The 18,930-nt window shown below is 43.4% G+C and overlaps 1 protein-coding gene across 1 annotated transcript in view; it reads right to left on the bottom strand.

Annotated features, from left to right (window-relative positions):
• Positions 1 to 18,930, bottom strand: part of COL24A1 (collagen type XXIV alpha 1 chain) — a 253,533-nt gene that overhangs the window by 204,265 nt on the left and 30,338 nt on the right. Inside the window, exon 3 of the mRNA XM_030572150.1 lies at positions 11,484 to 12,799. Coding sequence (XP_030428010.1) covers positions 11,484 to 12,799 — 1,316 coding nt within the window. The remainder of the gene's footprint in view (positions 1 to 11,483; positions 12,800 to 18,930) is intronic.

Raw genomic sequence — 18,930 nt, 5'->3', positions numbered from 1 at the left:
GAGTAGACCAAGAAGGCCATTTAAGTAGCAGCCAGTGCACTGTGACACAGTAGAAAGAAAACTGTGTGCAGTCAGGATTACAATTATAGCAACACTCATACACCTTAGCATTGTACAGGTAGAGGTTGGCATGGTGGAAGTCAACAGGGTGTTTAACCTTGCCTAAAGCAAGTCTAGTGCTAATGTGATTGCCTGTGCACTTTTAGGTGTGGACATATGGTGCATTACAGGCATGCTACAGGGACCAACCCATGACCCACTGATGAGTGCCTGATCTGAGGAGGATGAGTCTGTTACACTGGCAGCTATAGGCCTTGGCTCTATAGCTCATGCTATAGCAGCTCATATTTTTAGCTCTTTTAAGTCCCCAGTTCACTCCCCGATGAGTCAGCCAAAATGGCAGCCATCACACAAGCACTGGTTAGCATGCCAAATTGCTCTAGCACAGACAAGGCATTTGAGTGCATTTCACTTCCAAGAATAAAAAAAGAGCAGACAGACACACAGAGCTTGACCTGGCATTCTTGTTGAGGGAAAGTTCCAAAAATATAACTAAAAAAAGCCTGGAGTTTTCACATCTTGTTACATCTGGAGGAACTGTTTCCTATTCTTTCCTTTTTGAATCACTGAAGTTAGGCGATGCACCAGGCACAGAAAGTTATCCTGGGGCTACACAAGGGAAAGAGTCAACTACATTTCTTCATAAAAGGTGGACAAGTAAAATATTTTGAAGTTATGATACATTGCCTTTTTAATTGTAATGTGAAGCTCTTTCTGCACCCTGTTTCAGATGTTGATTATATTTGCTTTAAAATAAAGTGTTTTGATAGCTGGAATCTCTATTTTGCCCTTATGAAAATACTAATGACTATTTACATCTCTTCGTGATCCTTGTTCCAGATTTGTTTGGTGCAGGTGGATGTGTATTTGGGCCTGTTTGACTTATAATTTTTTAAGATTTCTTTTTCATTTCATCTTTTGTATAGCACCTATGTGCTATGCACTAGGCAACTTATGAATTCATGAAATAATGAGTAATTGCTTTTATTGGTCTAAGGACAATGAATGGTATAATGCTATAAAAAGAATTAATTTTTTTATAGGGCATAAAGATCTGGTCTATGGACACCACCATTATGACAAAACCAACTGCCAACAATCCCTGGAACCTTGCATTAAGCAAGCCAGAATCTTTATAAAGATGTGTGAACTTAAACCTCCCCCCTAAGTTTTCTGCCTCAGAACTGCTCAGCTCACCCCGCATTGAGCTTCTCTCTAAATATTTACTATCGCCTACCTTACATCCAGGTGGGATAATGTGCCACCTGCTACTTGAGTCAGCAGAAGCCACTTAAACCTTTCTCAACATAATCACTTGCCACTAGGGTAGTGTGTTTCAGGCAAACATGGTTTAGACCGTTGGTTAAGTTATCAACAGAAACACTCCTTAATTGATTTAATTGAACTGCTGCTACTTCAAATTGACAGTGGAACAGTATTAGGAAACTGATGGCCCTGTTTAGCCAAAGCAACAACTTAACTGATTGTATATTTGGTGCAGACCATTGGAGAGTTTGCCGATAATCATTTTTCAATTATTTGCAAGAAGTTACACCACTGCACAGAATTCTACTGCCTGTGAAAGTAGTTACAATAGTTACAGCTTCAAACCAACTTATTTCTTCTGTTTTTATACTGACATAGAAAATTAATTCTAGATACCCTCACAGAGACTCCCATGAGCTTCTACACAGTCAACGAAAGTCACGAAGTCAATAATTCCAGAGTCAATCTGATACATTCACAACCTAGGGAAATTGGTGGTTTGTTTCAATAATCTTTCCTCCAATAATTATAAACTGTAACTAATCATTAAACAACTGCATAGCATATTACATTTTATATGATGAACCAAATCATTGTCTGGTACATCAAACAACATAATAATTGTACAAGACCTTCTAAATGGTACTACACATGCAAACTGAAAATAATAAATTGGTTTAATAGGAATGGCATAATAATAATTCTTGTATATTCTCCTCATGTATGTTTCTAATAAATGCTTGAATTTACTGTGCACCTAAAAACTGTGCAAGCTTCCTTCAGATGTTGAGAAATACTACAAAAGTCACAAATAATTAGGGGCCAATCCTGCAAACACTCAGGCCCCAATGACTTCATGAAGGCAAACTCCTGCACCACGAGTCCCCTGACTTCATGGGCGCAGAGGTGCAGTATCTGGGGTCCCAATGGGAAGTTTTGTGATTGAGTGCTTTAGTGCAGAATCAGACATACAGTGCTTAATAGCAGGTGTAGTTCTACAGTAGTAAGTACTAGACTCAGTAGCTGGCATTTGCAGCATCAGATCCTAGATAGTGGTCCAGTTACAGTTCAGCACGCAGAAGTCCTACTGACTTTAATGGAAGTTTGATGTGCAGAGTAATGATAGGATTCTCTCTTTTAATAAGGTGTTGGAACCAGTCACTGCCATTTCCTTTTAATGAAGAATTAAGAAGTGAGTGAATTCATACTTATGTTTGACTTCAACTATGCCTCCTAGCCAATCCTGTAAAACACCTAAGTGCTGACAAAGCAATGTATAGTTCTGAAATAAAAGAATCTTTCAGCATTATGTAGGATTATTTTTATGCCACTTCGTTTTCAAAATTTCCAGCCAAAAATAATGGCAAGCACTAATCCCTACAAATTGCATGGAAGTGCATCATGAACCACAATCAGAGGGTATCCAATCAATAGCGTGACTGATCTCCTTCTCTTACAGTTCTGGAAATCTCTTCCATGGCGAATTAGGCAAGCTAGAATGTCCAGGATTGCTAAAGTGGTACCATTAACATCAGAGGACTGTATGCAAGGCATCGTGTACCAGATCCGAATTTCAAAGCAAAATCCCTTGGTTTCTAACACAAGCCAGTGCAATGAACTGGAAATTGTCACAGCTTCATGTAAATTCAAAAATTTACGCTTTGTTTAATTAAGTATGAAAATAAATAATACATAATAACAGTACATCTTCCATTATTTATTTTATTATTAAATTATGCTTATTGTATTCTGGCCCTAAATTTTCAATAAGCTGGCAGAGATGAGGATGGAGGTTTTTGAAACTGAAGATGTGAGGTATTTGGACAGTCAAGGTAGGTGACTTAAGATTGTGCAATAAGCACATTAGCTCAATTTCTATTAAAATGACCAGCAGTGGAACAGTTAAAAATGACGACATTTACTTATATTGTCATATTTATGTTTCAAGTCAACAGCCTCTTTGGGGGAGGGACCATCTTTTTGTTCTCTGTTTGTACACTGCCTAACGCAATGGGGTCCTGGTCCATGACTGAGGCCCCTAGGGGTTACTGCAATACAACAGCTCATTGAGGTGAATGAGATAGTTCTTAGTCAGGAAGACAACATTGCTCCAGTTTATACTCATCTATATTTGGAAGGGGATTTTTTCAATCATAAATACAAAAAAACCCCACTAGCAGTTATGTATTTTATTGAGATTTATAAAAAATACTAAAGAAAAGGGTGCCTGACCATACACCGTCCATAAATGAAAGCTTAAATTTCTGTAGCAAAGGGTGAATTCCATAGCTGTGGGATCATGGAATTTAGGTGGCCCTAATTATACTAGGCAAGAGTTGGTTAGGGTGGATGATTACAAAGCTAAAGCAAAGTTGAGGACTTGGAAAACCACAAAAGCGAGTTATTGCTTGTCAACTCTAATAGACTGAAAATTATTTCTGTGTTGAATCCTTGAAAAAAAGGTTTAAACCAGCCATGACATAATGAAAAAATACTTTTTTTCCATGTCTCGTCAGCATTTTCATACTGTGATGGAACTTTGAAAGTTCTTTGCTGCTGCTTCTCAGGTTTTCCAGTGATGAGATTTTAGGGGTGGGGCTTACATGAATCTATTCGAGTGTTGGCTTGGAGGTGAATTACTGTTCAAGGGAGCAGACTTAGCCCTGGCCTACACTATGAGTTTAGGTCGAATTTAGCAGCTTTAGATCGATTTAACCCTGCACCTGTCCACACGACAAAGCTGTTGTTTTCAGCTTAAAGGGCTGTTAAAATCGATTTCTGTACACCTCCCGATGAGGGGATTAGTGTTGAAATCAACCTTGCCAGGTCGAATTTGGGGTAGTGTGGACGCAATTCAACGATATTGGCCTCTGGGAGCTATCCCAGAGTGCTCCATTGTGACCGCTCTGGACAGCACTCTCAACTCAGATGCACTGGCCAGCTAGACAGGAAAAGTCCTGTGAACTTTTGAATCTCATTTCCTGTTTGGCCAGCGTGGCAATCTGCAGCTCAGTGTAGATCTCATCAGCAGAGGTGACCATGATGGAGTCCCAGAATCGTAAAAGAGCCCCAGCATGGACCAGATGGAAGGTATGAGATCTGATTGCTGTATGGGGAGACGAATCCATGGTATCAGAACTCCATTCAAAAAAACAAAATGCCCAAACATTTGAAAAAATCTCAAAGGGCATGAAGGACAGAGGCTATAACAGGGACCCGCAGCAGTGCCGCATGAAACTTAAAGAGCTGAGGCAAGCCTACCAAAAAACCAGAGAGGCAAATGGCCACTCCGGGTCAGAGCCCCAGATATGCCACTTCTATGATGAGCTGCATGACATTCTAAGGGGTGCAGCCACCACTACCACACCCCTATGCTTTGACTCCATCAATGGAGTAGCACGCAACAGGAATGCGGGTTTTGGGGATGAGGAAGATGATGAGGAGGAGGTTGAAGATAGCTCATAGCAAGGAAGTGGAGAAACCGTTTTCCTCAAAAGCCAGGAACTGTTTCTCACCCTGGACATGGAGTCAGTACCCCCAAACCCACCCAAGGCTGCCTCCCAGATCTGCCAGGTGGAGAAGGGACCTCTGATGAATGTACCTTTTGTAAATATTATACATGGTTTAAAAGAAAGTGTGTTTAATCATTAATTTGCCCTGGCATTTGCGGCCAGTACAGTTACCGGAAAAGTCTGCTAACATGTCTGGGGATGGAGTGGAAATCCTCCAGGGACATCTCCATAAAGCTCTCCTGGATGTACTCCAAAGCCTTTGCAAAAGGTTTCTGAGGAGGGCAGCCTTATTCCATCCTCCATGGTAGGACACTTTACCACGTCAGGCCAGTAGCACGTAGTCTGGAACCATTGCATAACAAAACATGGCAGTGTATGGTCCTGGTGTTTGCTGGCATTCAAACAACATCAGTTCTTTATCTCTCTGTGTTATTCTCAGGAGAGTGATATCATTCCTGGTCACCTGGTTGAAATAGGGTGATTTTATTAAGGGGACATTCAGAGGTACCTGTTCCTGCTAAGCTGCTTGCCTGTGGCTGAACAGAAATGTTCCCCACAGTTAGCCATGTGGTGGGGGGGGGGGTAAAGCGATCATCCCAGAGAATTGTGTGTGTGTGTGTGTGTGTGTGTGTGTGTGCGTGCGCGCTGCACATTAACCCAAAAACCGCAGGGCTCTCCTTCTTTTAAATGGCCAACCCATTTTAAATGGCCAACGCAATGGCTGCCTGGTATGGGAAATGAGGGCACTGCTGTTTGAAACCATTCCCACATGTTATGAAGGTTAAAGAAGCCAAAAGACTGTGTGTCTTACCATGGCTGCCTGCAAGCCGTGAAAAATCTCTCACACCAAACTGGCATACACTCAATAAGCGGCAAAATGCGACCTTGTACCAAAAGCACATGTGCTATGTAATGTTAACAGCAAGATTTACCGTGAAAGAGTCTACCCATTGTTCTCTAAAATGTGTCTTTTTAACTACCACTCTCCCTTTTTTTTCCTCCACCAGCTGCAAATGTTTCAACACTCACACTATCTTCTCCTTCCCATAGGCTAGCGAAGATTAGAAGGTGAAAAAAATGCACTCGCGATGAAATGTTCTCTGAGCTCATGCAGTCCTCCCACACTGAAAAAGCCCACCAGAGTGCCGGAAGGCAGACAATGTCAGAGTCCAGGAAAGCACAATATGAACACAAGGACAGGTGGCACGCTGAAGATGATAGGTGGCGTCAGCTTGGTGACAGAAGGCAAGAGGCAATGCTGAGGCTACTGGAGGAACAAACTGATATGCTCCAGCGTATGGCTGAGGTTCAGGAAAGGCAGTTTGAGCACAGACCACTGCTACAGCTCCTGTGTAACCAGCCACCCTCCTCTCCAAGTTCCATAGCCTCCTCACCCAGATGCCCAAGAACATGGTGGGGGGGCCTTCGGGCACCCAACCATTCCACCCCAGACGACTGCCCAACCAACAGAAAGCTGGCATTCAATAAGTTTTAAAGTGCAGTGAGGTCTTGTCCTTCCCTCCTCCCCCACCACAGCCGGTGCTTCCCTCCTTCCCCACCCCTCCTGGGCTACCTTGGCAGTTATCCCCCTGTTTGTGTGATGAATTAATAAAGAATGCATGAATGTGAAGCAACAATGACTTTATTGCCTCTGCAAGTGGTGATCGAAGGGGAAAGGGGAGGACTTACAGGAAAGTAGAGTGAACCAAGGGTTGGAGGTGTTTCATCAAGGAGAAACAAACAGAACTTTCACACCGTAGTCTGGCCAGTCATGAAACTGGTTTTCAAAGCTTCTCTGATGCACAGCACGCCCTCCTGTACTCTGATAACTGCCTTGGTGTCTGGCTGCATGTAATCAGCGGCCAGATGATTTGCCTCAACCTCCCACTCCGCCATAAACATCTCCCCCTTACTCTAACAGATATTGTGGAGTGCCACAGCAAGAGGTAATAACAATGGGAATATTGGTTTTGTTGAGGTCTATCCGAGTCAGTAAACTGCGCCAGCACACTTTTAAACATCCAAATGCACATTCTACCACTATTCTGCACTTGCTCAGCCTATAGTTGATCAGCTCCTGACTACTGTCCAGGCTGCCTGCGTATGGCTTCATGAGCCATGGCATTAAGGGGTAAGCTTATTTTCTGGTCTGGGAAGAAAGTCCCTTGCTGCAGCTTTTGAAACAGACCAGAGTTCCTGAAGATGTGAGCGTCATGTACCTTTCACGGCCATCCCATGTTGATGTTGGTGAAACGTCCCTTGTGATCCACCAGTGCTTGCAGTACCATTGAAAAGTACCCCTTTTGGTTTATGTACTCATTGGCTTGGAGCTCCGGTGCCAAGATAGGGATATGGGTTCCATCTATCGCCCCACCACAGTTAAGGAATCCCATTGCAGCAAAGCCATCCACTATGTCTTGCACATGTCCCAGAGTCACTACCCTTGATATCAGCAGCTCTTTGATTGCGTTGGCTACTTGGATCACAGCAGCCCCCACAGTAGATTTGCCCACTCCAGATTGATGCCCAACTGACCGGTAGCTGTCTGGTGTTGCAAGCTTCCACAGGGCTATCACTACTCACTTCTCAACTGTGAGGACTGCTCTCATCTTGGTATTCTTGCGTTTAAGGGCAGGGGAAAGCAAGTCACAAAGGTCCATGAAAGTGTCCTTATGCAAATGAAAGTTTCGCAGCCACTGGGAATTGTCCCAGACATGCAACAGTATGCGGTCCCACCAGTCTGTGCTTGTTTCCCGGGCCCAGAATCGGTGTTCCATGGCATGCGCCTGCCCCATTAACACCATGATGTGCACACTGCTGGGGCCCAAACTTTGTGAGAAGTCTGTGTCCATGTCTATGTCCTCATCACTCTCGTCACCATGCTGCCATCGCCTCCTCGCCTGGTTTTGCTTTTGCAGATTCTGGTTCTGCATATACTGCAGAATAATGCCTGTGGTTTTACAGTGCTCATAATTGTGGCTATGATCTGAGCAGGCTCCATGCTTGCCGTGCTATGGCGTCTACTCTGAAAAAAGGCACGAAGCGATTGTCTGCTGTTGCTCTGATGGAGGGAGGGGCGACTGAAGACATGGCTTACAGGGTTGGCTTACAGGGTTGTCACACAGAATGGCCCCCTCAAGCATTGAACTCAAAACCCTGGGTTTAGCAGGTCAACGCTCAAAATTCATGGCAGGCGGGGAAAGGGGGAGAAAATGAATACAAAAAAAAAATCTGGTCTTTTTATTGTTTTGATCCACCCCATCTCTCTTATACATCTTAGGCTGGCAGCAAACGGTGCAGTACGACTGCTAGCCATCGTCGTCTCCCATTATGCCCAGGTGCCCCTGACCGACCTCACTGAGGCTGGCCAGGAGCACACATGTCAGCCCAGGTGACCCCGACTGACCTCGCCGAGGTTGGCTAAAAGAGCACCCAGGAGACAATGACGATGGCTACCAGTCATAATGCACCGTCTGCTGCCAAAAGGCAATGAGCTGCTGCTGTGTAGCAATGAAGTACCACATCTGCCAGCACTGAGGAGATGTACGGTGACAGAGAGATGAGCGGGCTCCAAGCTTTCTGTGGTAAGCCGTTTGCACGGGTAACCCAGGAAAAAAGGCAAGAAACGATTTATTGCCATTGCTTTCATGGGTGGGGGGCTGACAACATTTACCCATAACCACCTGCGACAATGTTTTTGCCCCATCAGGCATTGGGAGCTCAACCCAGAATTCCAATGGGCAGTGGAGACTGAGGGAACTGTGGGATAGCTACCCACAGTGCAATGCTCAAAAAGTCAACACTAGCCTTGGTACTGTGGATGCACTCCGCTGACTTAATGGTCTTAAGTGGCGACACACAATCGACTGTATAAAATCGATTTCTAAAAAATTGACTTCTATAAATTTGACCTAATTTCGTAGTGTAGATATACCCTTAGTGAGGAAATGGAGTGATGTGACTGAACAGATAAAAACCAGATTATCACTGGCTCCTTCAGAGGTGCACAAGACTCAGAGAGGGAGCAAAGAACATTCCCTATGAAATAGGGGCCAATCAGAGTGACAGTCCCTGTGTTCTTCTGGATTTACAGGCTGTATTTCTCCAGAGATCCCATTGGTACAAGTCACCTCCAAAAACTTATTGTAGAGAAGGCTAGGCTCCCTTCAGGAGCTCCTGCTGTGGCAGCAAACTCTACATCTTTCCCCATGTGCCAGTGGCCCACAGAGAAGAAGGATGGTCCTGTGGTGAAGGCATTGGACTGGAGCTCAGGAGATCTAGGTTAAATTCCTGACTCTTCCACAGATTCTTAGGATCTATGACCCAACAAAGAACATAAAAACATAAGAACGGCCCCACTGGGTCAGACCAAAGGTCCATCCAGCCCAGCATCCCATCCTCCGACAGTAGCCAATGCCAGGTGCCCCAGAGGGAATGAATAGAACAAGTAATCATCAAGTGATCCATTTCCAAGCACATTTAACTTTAAGCATGCAAGTGATTCCATTTATTTCAATTGGAGTACTCACATGCTTAAGGTTAAGCCCATACCTAAGTGTATTACTAGATCAGACCCTTCATTTTTCTGCATTTTCCGGTTCCCCTTCTATAAAGTGGGGATATTAACATTTCCTTTGTCTTCTTTATTTAGATTGCAAGACCTCTGAATCACAGATTGTCTCCTACTACATGTATGAACAGCACCTAGCACAATGGGGCCCTGATTGTGGTTGAGGCCCCCAGGTGCTATTGTAGTACCAAGAATAAATAATATGTCCCATGAAGATTTCAGTGCTATTTGTGAAAGAACAGATTTGATTTTTCTAACTGACTGAATTGTTATGGAATTTTTGCATTATCCTTTCCAATTCAACACAATCTATTGGTGGTCATAACATGTCCTTATCTTTAAAAACAACAGTTAACAACATCTTGATAACAGCCAAGGACTTAATGATATAACTATAGAAATATTGTTACAAAGGGCAAAAAACAACAAAATGAAGGACTGGCATCATATTCAGGGCAAGCAAGCGAGACCACTCATGAATTATCTTTAAATTACATTTTTAACACATCGTTTCTCATTTGTCTCTCTAACCCTTAGCATCTGGATCTTGTTTAAAGTAGAAATTGGGCTCTGAGATAGGATTTTTAGTTGCTGATGACTAGTTTTATGAAAAGATGTTTGCTGCGCTGAGAGAGAATACACACACTAAATTTATGGATTTATTCAAACATATTAGGGGCTGCCTGACATATATCAAATAACTTTCCAGTAATAACCACAAACACACAGAGGAGCACAAGTGGAATTATCTACTCCCTGCTATGGTTTCTGGAGCTCAACCAGAAACTCAAATAAGAATCAACTATCATATTACTCAAGTTAAGCATGTTGGGAAACATTCTACAGTCTGCCTGCAATCTCACATAAATTAGTTTCTATCTGCATATATTAGGAAGGTGTTTGGATATTGCACATATAAAATAAGAGGACAATTAAGTTCACAGCAAAGAAATACAAACATGAATTTTCATACATTTCAGAAGTTGCTTATCACAATAATTAATGAAATGCATTTTGTGATGGAACTGCAAAGCAAGGGACTGTGGTTCACCATACCTTGGACAAGCGGAGCTGCGAGCAGCTGTACCTGCTGACGCTCAAGTAAAGAAAGCATCTCGGACCCGCCAGAGGCTTACCCTGAACAAGCCATGAACCAAGTTTGGGAACCCCTGCCCTAGGGGCTTGGGCTACAGAGTGGCCTCAATAATTAGAATTTTAATTAATGTCAGAATGCTCTAAATATATGGTTATACTCAGATCCCACAGGAATGGAGTTCCTGATTTAGATTTTGTGTTCTGTCTCATGCAAATATTTTCTACCTGAATAAACTGTTTTCCATCATGTGATTATAACCTTTAAGCGTATGTCTACAGTGCAATTAAAAACCTGTGGCTGGCTCATGCCAGCTGACTTGGGCTTGCGGGGCTTGGGTTAAGGGGCTGTTTAATTGTGGTGCAGACATTCAGGCTCAGGCTGGAGCCAGGGATCCAGGACCCTGCAAGATGGGAGGGTCCAGAGCTCAGGCTGCAGCCCAAGCCCAAATGTCTACACTGCAACTAAACAGCCCCTTAGCCAAAGTCAGCTGGCATGGGCCAGCCATGGGTGTCTAACTGCAGTGTAGACATACCCTAAGAGTGCTGCTCATCTGAGAATCTTATATCATTCTTACAACAAATTCTTTTATTTTCTTTGGCTCATTTTATCCATTTTGGTCATGCTTTAGTCTTAACACTTATGTACTATAGGCATTAATCCTATGATTTTATTAAGTAGCTATTTATATCTAGTGCAGTTATAAATATCTTGCTGCATTTCAAATAAAAAAGGCAATATATCTGGTTTGCTTATCATTTTACCAGAACTGAGCGTCTTCATACTCTGTCAGTGTATTAAAAAAATACATTTATGCCAAAATTACATTCTGGACAGCACATCTGATGGCAACCACACATTTATGCAGCACATTAAGAAGTTTCTGTCTCAGTTTTGACATACTTTTCAGGGCTTCTTTCAGACCCTTCTGTTAAATGTGTGTTACTATAGTATATTAATGTTTATAATAAAGACAACTTACTGGAGGTCCGGTTTCCCCTTTTGGCCCTCTTGTATTCTCCATTTCAAACATTTTGTTAAGATCTTCATAATCATAACTGTAACTTTCAACATCAATTTCATAACCGTTTTCTGCATCATAAGTCTCGTCAGCATCAAATGCACCTTCCTCCCATGGATTGAGCTGATTATCCAAAGACAGGTCTACGGTAGCCCTGTATAGTGTGGTGTTCAAGATTTGCTGCATTTCCAGGGGTTCGTCTGAATGCTGCTTGGCCTTTACTTGTGTTTTCGCATCTTTGATCTTACTCTGTTTTACATGAGAAATGAGGAAGAGCTCACTTTTTCTGCCTGCATCTTCTGTGGCATTATCTGAACTATTTTGAGATGATCCCAGGTTTTTTTTGGTGCTATTCCTCTTTTTGATCAAGCCCTGTTGATTAATTGACAGACTGAAGTTTTCCTGGACATTTGCTTCAGGTCTAATTGTTGTGGACTGAGATTCAGATTTTACAAGCTCCGATGGAGTAACAGTTCTTAATGCTAAGGATTCAGGTAGGGTATGGATTGGTGCAGTGTTGTTACTAGGAAGGCTTAATGCTTCTTTTTGTGAGTACCATGATTTATGTTCAGATTGGTTGTTGTCACCAAACTGTTTGCTCGGAAAGTTTACAGACACCCCAGCTGATGTGTCGGGAGGTGCTGGCAGAGATCGGTATGTTTCAGCGTGGCGACATTGCTGTTTTACATATTTACAATAGTTTGCAGAGGCTTGTGCAGAGGGGATAATATCCAGTTGACATATTACTCCTTCGAAGCTGACAGACTGAGAGTTCATCCGTCCTAAGGTAAACAAACCATCCAAATCAAATATCTGTACTTTAGAAAGTATTTCCCTGCTGTAATATTTCTTTCCACACTCAGCAAACACTGACACTGTCTTGTCTCTAATATCAATAGCAAACGAATGCCATTGTTCATCATGAATACTGTAATCAAAATATACAGACTGCTTCCCTCCAGTATATACCACTACCTTCCTTGGTAGCAACTGTACACCAAACTGCAGTCTGTTTTTGTTTCTAATACTGAAAAGAAAAGCATTGTTTACTCTATAAGAGTGTAGCCCAATCAATAATGTGAACTGATTTCCTAGACTTGGTGGTATGACTTGAGTGATAGGGGATTCAATGTGAGCATCTCCGGTTAAAACAATGCCTGATGCTGTTAAGTGAACCCCCTGAGGTAATGGAACAGACGACAAGGGCATTGTAGACACTGTTGATGGATGTTGTGTGTCTTTCCCACCAAGGCCTAACTGGTGAAGAACATCTATGCCTGCAAAAGAAACAAAAAGGGGAGGGATGTATTATTGTTTTATTTCATTCATATGCATATATAGCATATAGACACACACACACACTAATACCAATACCAGCATCTGAATACAATTATATTTCACAGAATAAATGTACTGTATACTGTTAGGTCACTAAATTCCAAAGTAAGATACATCAGTCAATTATTTAAATGGAGAGCAGAAACCTGACTAAAGTCAGCTAAACTAATGAACAAAACAATCCCCAAGTTGTTTTTTAAAACCTGAGACCCAGCTTGTCTCCTCACTCGGTTCACCCGCTGGAAGTGCTATGAGGGGAGGAATCTGTGTGATGATTCCTTCATAGAGACACCCCCACACACCATGCACTTCATTATCCTATGGGGGGGGGGAGTTGCCCTCTTTGCAAAAGTCCCACTCCCAAATTTGACAGGAATTGAGGCAGAGAGGACCCATGCTTCCACTTTGGTTCTGGCCTTACACTCCCCTGGCTTCGATAGAATGACCCCAATGTAGGCATGTTGCCAAGAACTCTCCCCAGCCATAACTCCTGCTGCTGTATAGCATGGAGATTGAGAACTGTCCATGTACATTTATTCCCAGTACTACAGTGGGATTACGACTTGGTGAGAACACTCTCACAACATTTTACACTCCAACAAGCTCCCAAAACGTAAAACATGGAGCAGCTAATTTACAAAATGGAACAGTTCCCAATTCCTGTCCTCTCTCCATTTTCCAACAGACTGAAAGCAGAATCCCCACTTACTCTAAATTCACATCCTCACTACTAATCTGCCACTTTCAAGCTGGCAAGAGGTCATGGATTACTTACATAGCACCACAGTACCCTCCTTTAAAATACTTCTTTTAAATTAGATAAAACATGCTGCACTTTTTTCTGTTAACCTCTCATGCTACAATGCTTTACCCTGTGGCATAAATTGCATTATTGAAAAGACAAGGTAGAATTTTGTTAAAGACAGATGACCAGCATATTAGCAAAGCAACAGCTCACCAAGTACAATAAGAGAACCTCCAGTTAGGCAGAGAGGTAAGTCTGACAGCGGAGATATTGAGCGTATTGTGGATATGCTGCATTTGATACGTGAGGAGGAGAGCTGCTGCCATTCCATCAGGGTGCCCCACCCACCACGCAGTAATGAGGCTGGCTTAGAAGGAATGGGATAGCCCTCAGTTGCAGATATCTGTGCCACAGGACAGTCAGAGGAAGAAGAAAATAAAGATTTCCCCAGAGGGACAAAGGGTGGCAGCTCAATGACAACATTTGTACTCCTCTTCCTCTGCTGAGTTTACTCATAAAGGGCATAAAGGAGGTAAACCATGCAGAAGCACTCTGACCATGCAAAGGAGAAATAGGCCAGGTAAGGGAGGGGAATCAACAGGACAAAAGTGCCAGTGCTCTCCATCGTTTAGCTCTTAGGCTAAAAAGTCCCCATCCTGCCCCCATCCCTTCTGTTGATCAAGAAGCTGCAGCTACACAGAAATGATTTAAACTAGGATTGCATTATAGTGGAAGAGAGAAAAATGTTGTAATCCATTAACATGTAGCACTCACGAGATTGCTGCTACAACTGTGTGGGTCACTTCAGAAGGATCCTTGCTGTACAAACTACTTTTGGCCCTGAGTGGGGAATAAAAGCCTATTTCCTCCCAGAGGATGAATATATTCTGATCAATTAATAGAAATGAGAGAGTAGGCCTCTGGCTGAATTTGTTTGGTATCCAACAGTGGGACCAAGCTATTACCCCTGACTGGGGAGAGATTAACATTTTCCATCGTATTTTGGCAGAGGGTACTTTGTGCTATGTAATTTGTGTTTGCATTATGTAAATAAAGCTGAGGCTTTTTAACTATTAAGTGGTTTCAATGACATTGGGAGTGGCCAGTGGAGGCTAAGGATTTCTGCCAAGGTTAAGGGAGTGGAGGCACAGCTACAAATAAAATTAAAAGACAGCAATTGAAACAAATGGGTATTCACAATATTAGATTTCCTTTTCCAGCTCTCCCACTCTCTGTTTACTGAGCATATTAGTAGCAAATGTTAAGAATAGACACATCTTGGCTCAGTTTCTAAAGATAATACAAAAAAGCTGGAGATTTCCTTGGAAGTGTTTTAAAAATTGGAACCAAAAGCATAAACCTGAGTGCACTGTACAGCTTGAAAATTAATTACACACCTTGCAGTGGTTCTAATCATGTTAGAGAGTTTGCAGTAGTGCCAAGATTGTACTGGCAGGTAGCCAGCACAGACCAGGGCAACAGAAAGCATATCTTTGGAGAAAATCTTAGATACCTGACAATTTCTTAGGATGCCACAAAGTAATTACCATATATACTCATTCAGAAGCTGAATATTTTTGGTAAAAAACTGACACATCAAAGAGTGGGGTCAGCTTATAAACGGGTCTACACCAAAATTTGATGATTTTAAACTGTATGGAATCATTGAATTGAATATCTAATACATTGTCATTTTGTTAACCTGGAGTGTTCACAGGCATGGAGCCCCTCAGCTCTTTGTGGCCACAGTTCACCATTCCCAGCCAATGGGAGCTGCGGGAAGTGGTGCCACATCCCGCAGCTCCCATTGGCTGGGAACGGTGAACTGCGGCCACTGGGAGCTGAGGGGCTCCATGCCTGTGAACACTCCAGGTAAACAAAACGTCCAGGCTGTCATAACATTTCTTCCCAGATCTGGACCTTAGTGTCCAAAATATGGGTGTTAGCATGAAAACCTCCATGCTTAGTTACCAGCTTGGACCTGGTAATTGCTGCCATCAGCCAGGAATTATACAGTGCCTAGCTCACCGTGGTCTCCCCAAAACCTTCCCTGGGGGACCCCAAGACTCAGATTCCTTGAGTCTCACAACAAAGGGGGATAAACCATTTCCCTTCCCCCTCCTCCCCTCCAGGTGTTCCCTCCCTGGGTTCCTGGAGAGATATACAGAAGCAAGCTCCGTGAATCTAAACAAAGGGATTCTACCATCCCTGTTTCAAGTCCTTGAAAGACAAGCACCGAGAGAGCTAATCTCTCTTCCCCCTCACCCAGAGGATATGCAAAGTCAGGCTTAGTAAATCTAACACAAAGAGATTTTCCCCCTGACTTCTTCCTCCCACCAATTCCCTGGTGAGCTGCAGACTCAATTCCCTGGAGTCTCCACTAAAGAAAAACTCCAACAGCTCTTAAAAAGAAAGCTTTATATAAAAAGAATGAAAAAGGACATAAAATATCTCTGTATTAAGGTGACAATATACAGGGTCAATTGCTTAAAGGAAAAAAATGAATAAACAGCCTTATCCAAAAAGAATACAATTTAAAACATTCCAGCAACTACACACATGTAAATACAAAAGAAAAACAATATAAACCTATTATCTTACTATCCTTGTACTTTCAACTTGGAAACAGAAGATTAGAAAGCCTGGAGATAGAAAAATCACTCTCAGAGCCGAGAGGGCACAGATACAAGACAAAGAACAAAGAACTCACACCCAAAACTTCCCTCCACCCAGATTTGAAAAAGTCTTGTTTCCTGATTGGTCCTCTGGTCAGGTGTTTTTTGTTACCCCTTTCCAGGTGAAAGAGACATTAACCTTTAGCTATCTGTTTATGACACGCCCCTCAAATTGCAGACAGTGGGGAACCTCACTGGTGGCGATTTCCTCTAGAACTTTAAAATAAACAGATTAATACAACACATGTAACTAACAGACTTTTACATTTTAAGAACACTTTTTTAACTACTGGATTCTGGGAAACTCTCACGAGAGAGTGCATCAGCTACTTTGTTAGAAGCTCCTGAGATGTGCTGTATTTCAAAATAAAAATCTTGGAGAGCTAAACTCCAACGAAGAAGTTTCTTGTTGTTCCCCTTGGCAGTATGAAGCCACTTTAGCGCAGCATGGTCAGTTTGTAGCTGGAACCGCCGTCCCCAAACATATGGGCGTAGCTTTTCCAGGGCGTACACAATGGCATAGCATTTCTTTTCACTGACTGACCAGTGACTTTCCCTCTCAGACAGTTTCTTGCTGAGAAATACGACAGGATGGAAGTTGTGATCCGTTGCTTCCTGCATGAGAACTGCTCCTATACCACGCTCAGATGCATCTGTGGTTACGAGGAATGGCTTGTCAAAGTCCGGGCCATTAGCACAGGGTCAGACATGAGCGTTGCCTTAAGTTGGGTAAAGGTCTTTTGACACTCATTAGTCCACTTAACTGCATTTGGCTGGGTCTTTTTGGTCAGGTCGGTCAGTGGGGAAGCGATTTGGCTGTAGTGTGGTACAAATCGCCTGTAGTACCCGGCCAAGCCTAAGAAGGATTGGACCTGTTTCTTTGACTTTGGGACAGGCCACTTTTGGATAGCATCCACCTTGGCCTGTAGGGGGTTTATGGTTCCTCGACCCACCTGGTGTCCCAGGTAAGTCACTCTGTTTTGGCCTATTTGACACTTTTTGGCCTTAACAGTTAGTCTTGCCTGCCTGATGCGCTCAAAGACCTTATCCAGGTGTTTGGGCCAGGAGTCCGAAAAAATGGCTACATCATCGAGGTAGGCAACTGCATATTCGCCCAGTCCTGCTAGTAGACCATCTACCAGCCTCTGGAAGGTGGCGGGTGCATTTCGCAGCCCAAAAGGAAGAACATTAAATTCATACACCCCCGCATGGGTGACGAATGCTGACCTTTCCTTGGCAGGTTCATCTAGTGGTACTTGACAGTACCCCTTGGTTAAGTCTATTGTAGAGATGAACTGGGCACGTCCCAACTTCTCCAATAGCTCATCGATGCGTGGCATTGGATAGTTGTCCGGACAAGTTACCGCATTTAGCTTATGGTAGTCCACACAAAAGCATATTTCCCCATCTGGTTTGGGTACCAGAACCACTGGAGATGCCCATGCACTGGTAGATGAGCGGAATATACCCATCTGTAGCATGTTCTGGCTCTCCCGTTCTATAGCAGCTTGGGCATGAGGAGACACCCGGTAGGGTGGGGTTCTAATTGGGTGAGCATTACCTGTGTCAATGGAGTGGTATGCCCGTTCAGTCCGTCCTGGGGTGGCTGAGAATAATGGGGCAAAGCTAGTGCACAGCTCCTTGATTTGTCGCCGCTGCAGACATTTCAGGGTGGTTGAGAGGTTCACCTCTTCCACACCACCGTCTTTTTTCTCTTCGTAGTAGACACCTTCAGGCCACTCAGCATCTTCTCCCTGGACTGTAAACTGACAAACCTGTAAGTCTCTGGAATAGAAAGGCTTGAGAGAATTAACATGGTGCACTCTGGGTTTTATAGAGGAATTAGGAAATGCTATGAGGTAGTTAACAGGTCCCAGGCGCTCTTGGACCGTGAATGGCCCTTCCCATGATGCTTCCATCTTATGGGCCTGTTGCGCCTTCAAGACCATAACCTGGTCTCCTACCTTGAAGGAACATTCTCTGGTATGTTTGTCATACCAGGCCTTTTGCTCTTCCTGAGCATCCTTTAGGTTTTCTTTAGCAAGGGCTAAAGAGTGTCGGAGGGTGTTTTGTAGGTTGCCTACAAAGTCCAGAATGTTAGTCCCTGGAGAAGGTGTAAACCCCTCCCATTGCTGCTTCACCAACTCTAATGGCCCCTTAACCTCGTGGCCATACACAAGTTCAAATGGTGAAAACCCTAAACTGGGATGTGGTACAGCCCTGTAGGCAAACATCAACTGCTGCAACACTAGGTCCCAATTATTAGAGTGTTCGTTGACAAAGTTACGTATCATGGCCCCCAAAGTTCCATTAAACCTTTCCACCAGGCCATTGGTTTGATGGTGGTACGGGGTGGCAACCAAGTGGTTCACCCCATGAGTTTCCCACAGTTTTTGCATGGTCCCTGCCAGGAAATTAGATCCTGAATCTGTAAAGATGTCGGAGGGCCAACCTACCCTGGCAAAAATGTCTGTTAGGGCCTGACACACAGCGGTAGCCCTGGTGTTGCCTAGAGCTACTGCTTCCAGCCATCGGGTAGCAAAGTCCACTAAAGTCAGTACGTACTGCTTTCCTCTGGGCATCTTTTTTGGGAAAGGACCCAGAATATCCACAGCTACTCGCTGAAATGGGACCTCAATTATGGGGAGTG

This window comes from Gopherus evgoodei, chromosome 8, assembly GCF_007399415.2.
Source record: "Gopherus evgoodei ecotype Sinaloan lineage chromosome 8, rGopEvg1_v1.p, whole genome shotgun sequence".
NCBI lineage: Eukaryota > Metazoa > Chordata > Testudines > Testudinidae > Gopherus > Gopherus evgoodei.
This window is presented reverse-complemented; position numbering and strand designations above follow the sequence as displayed.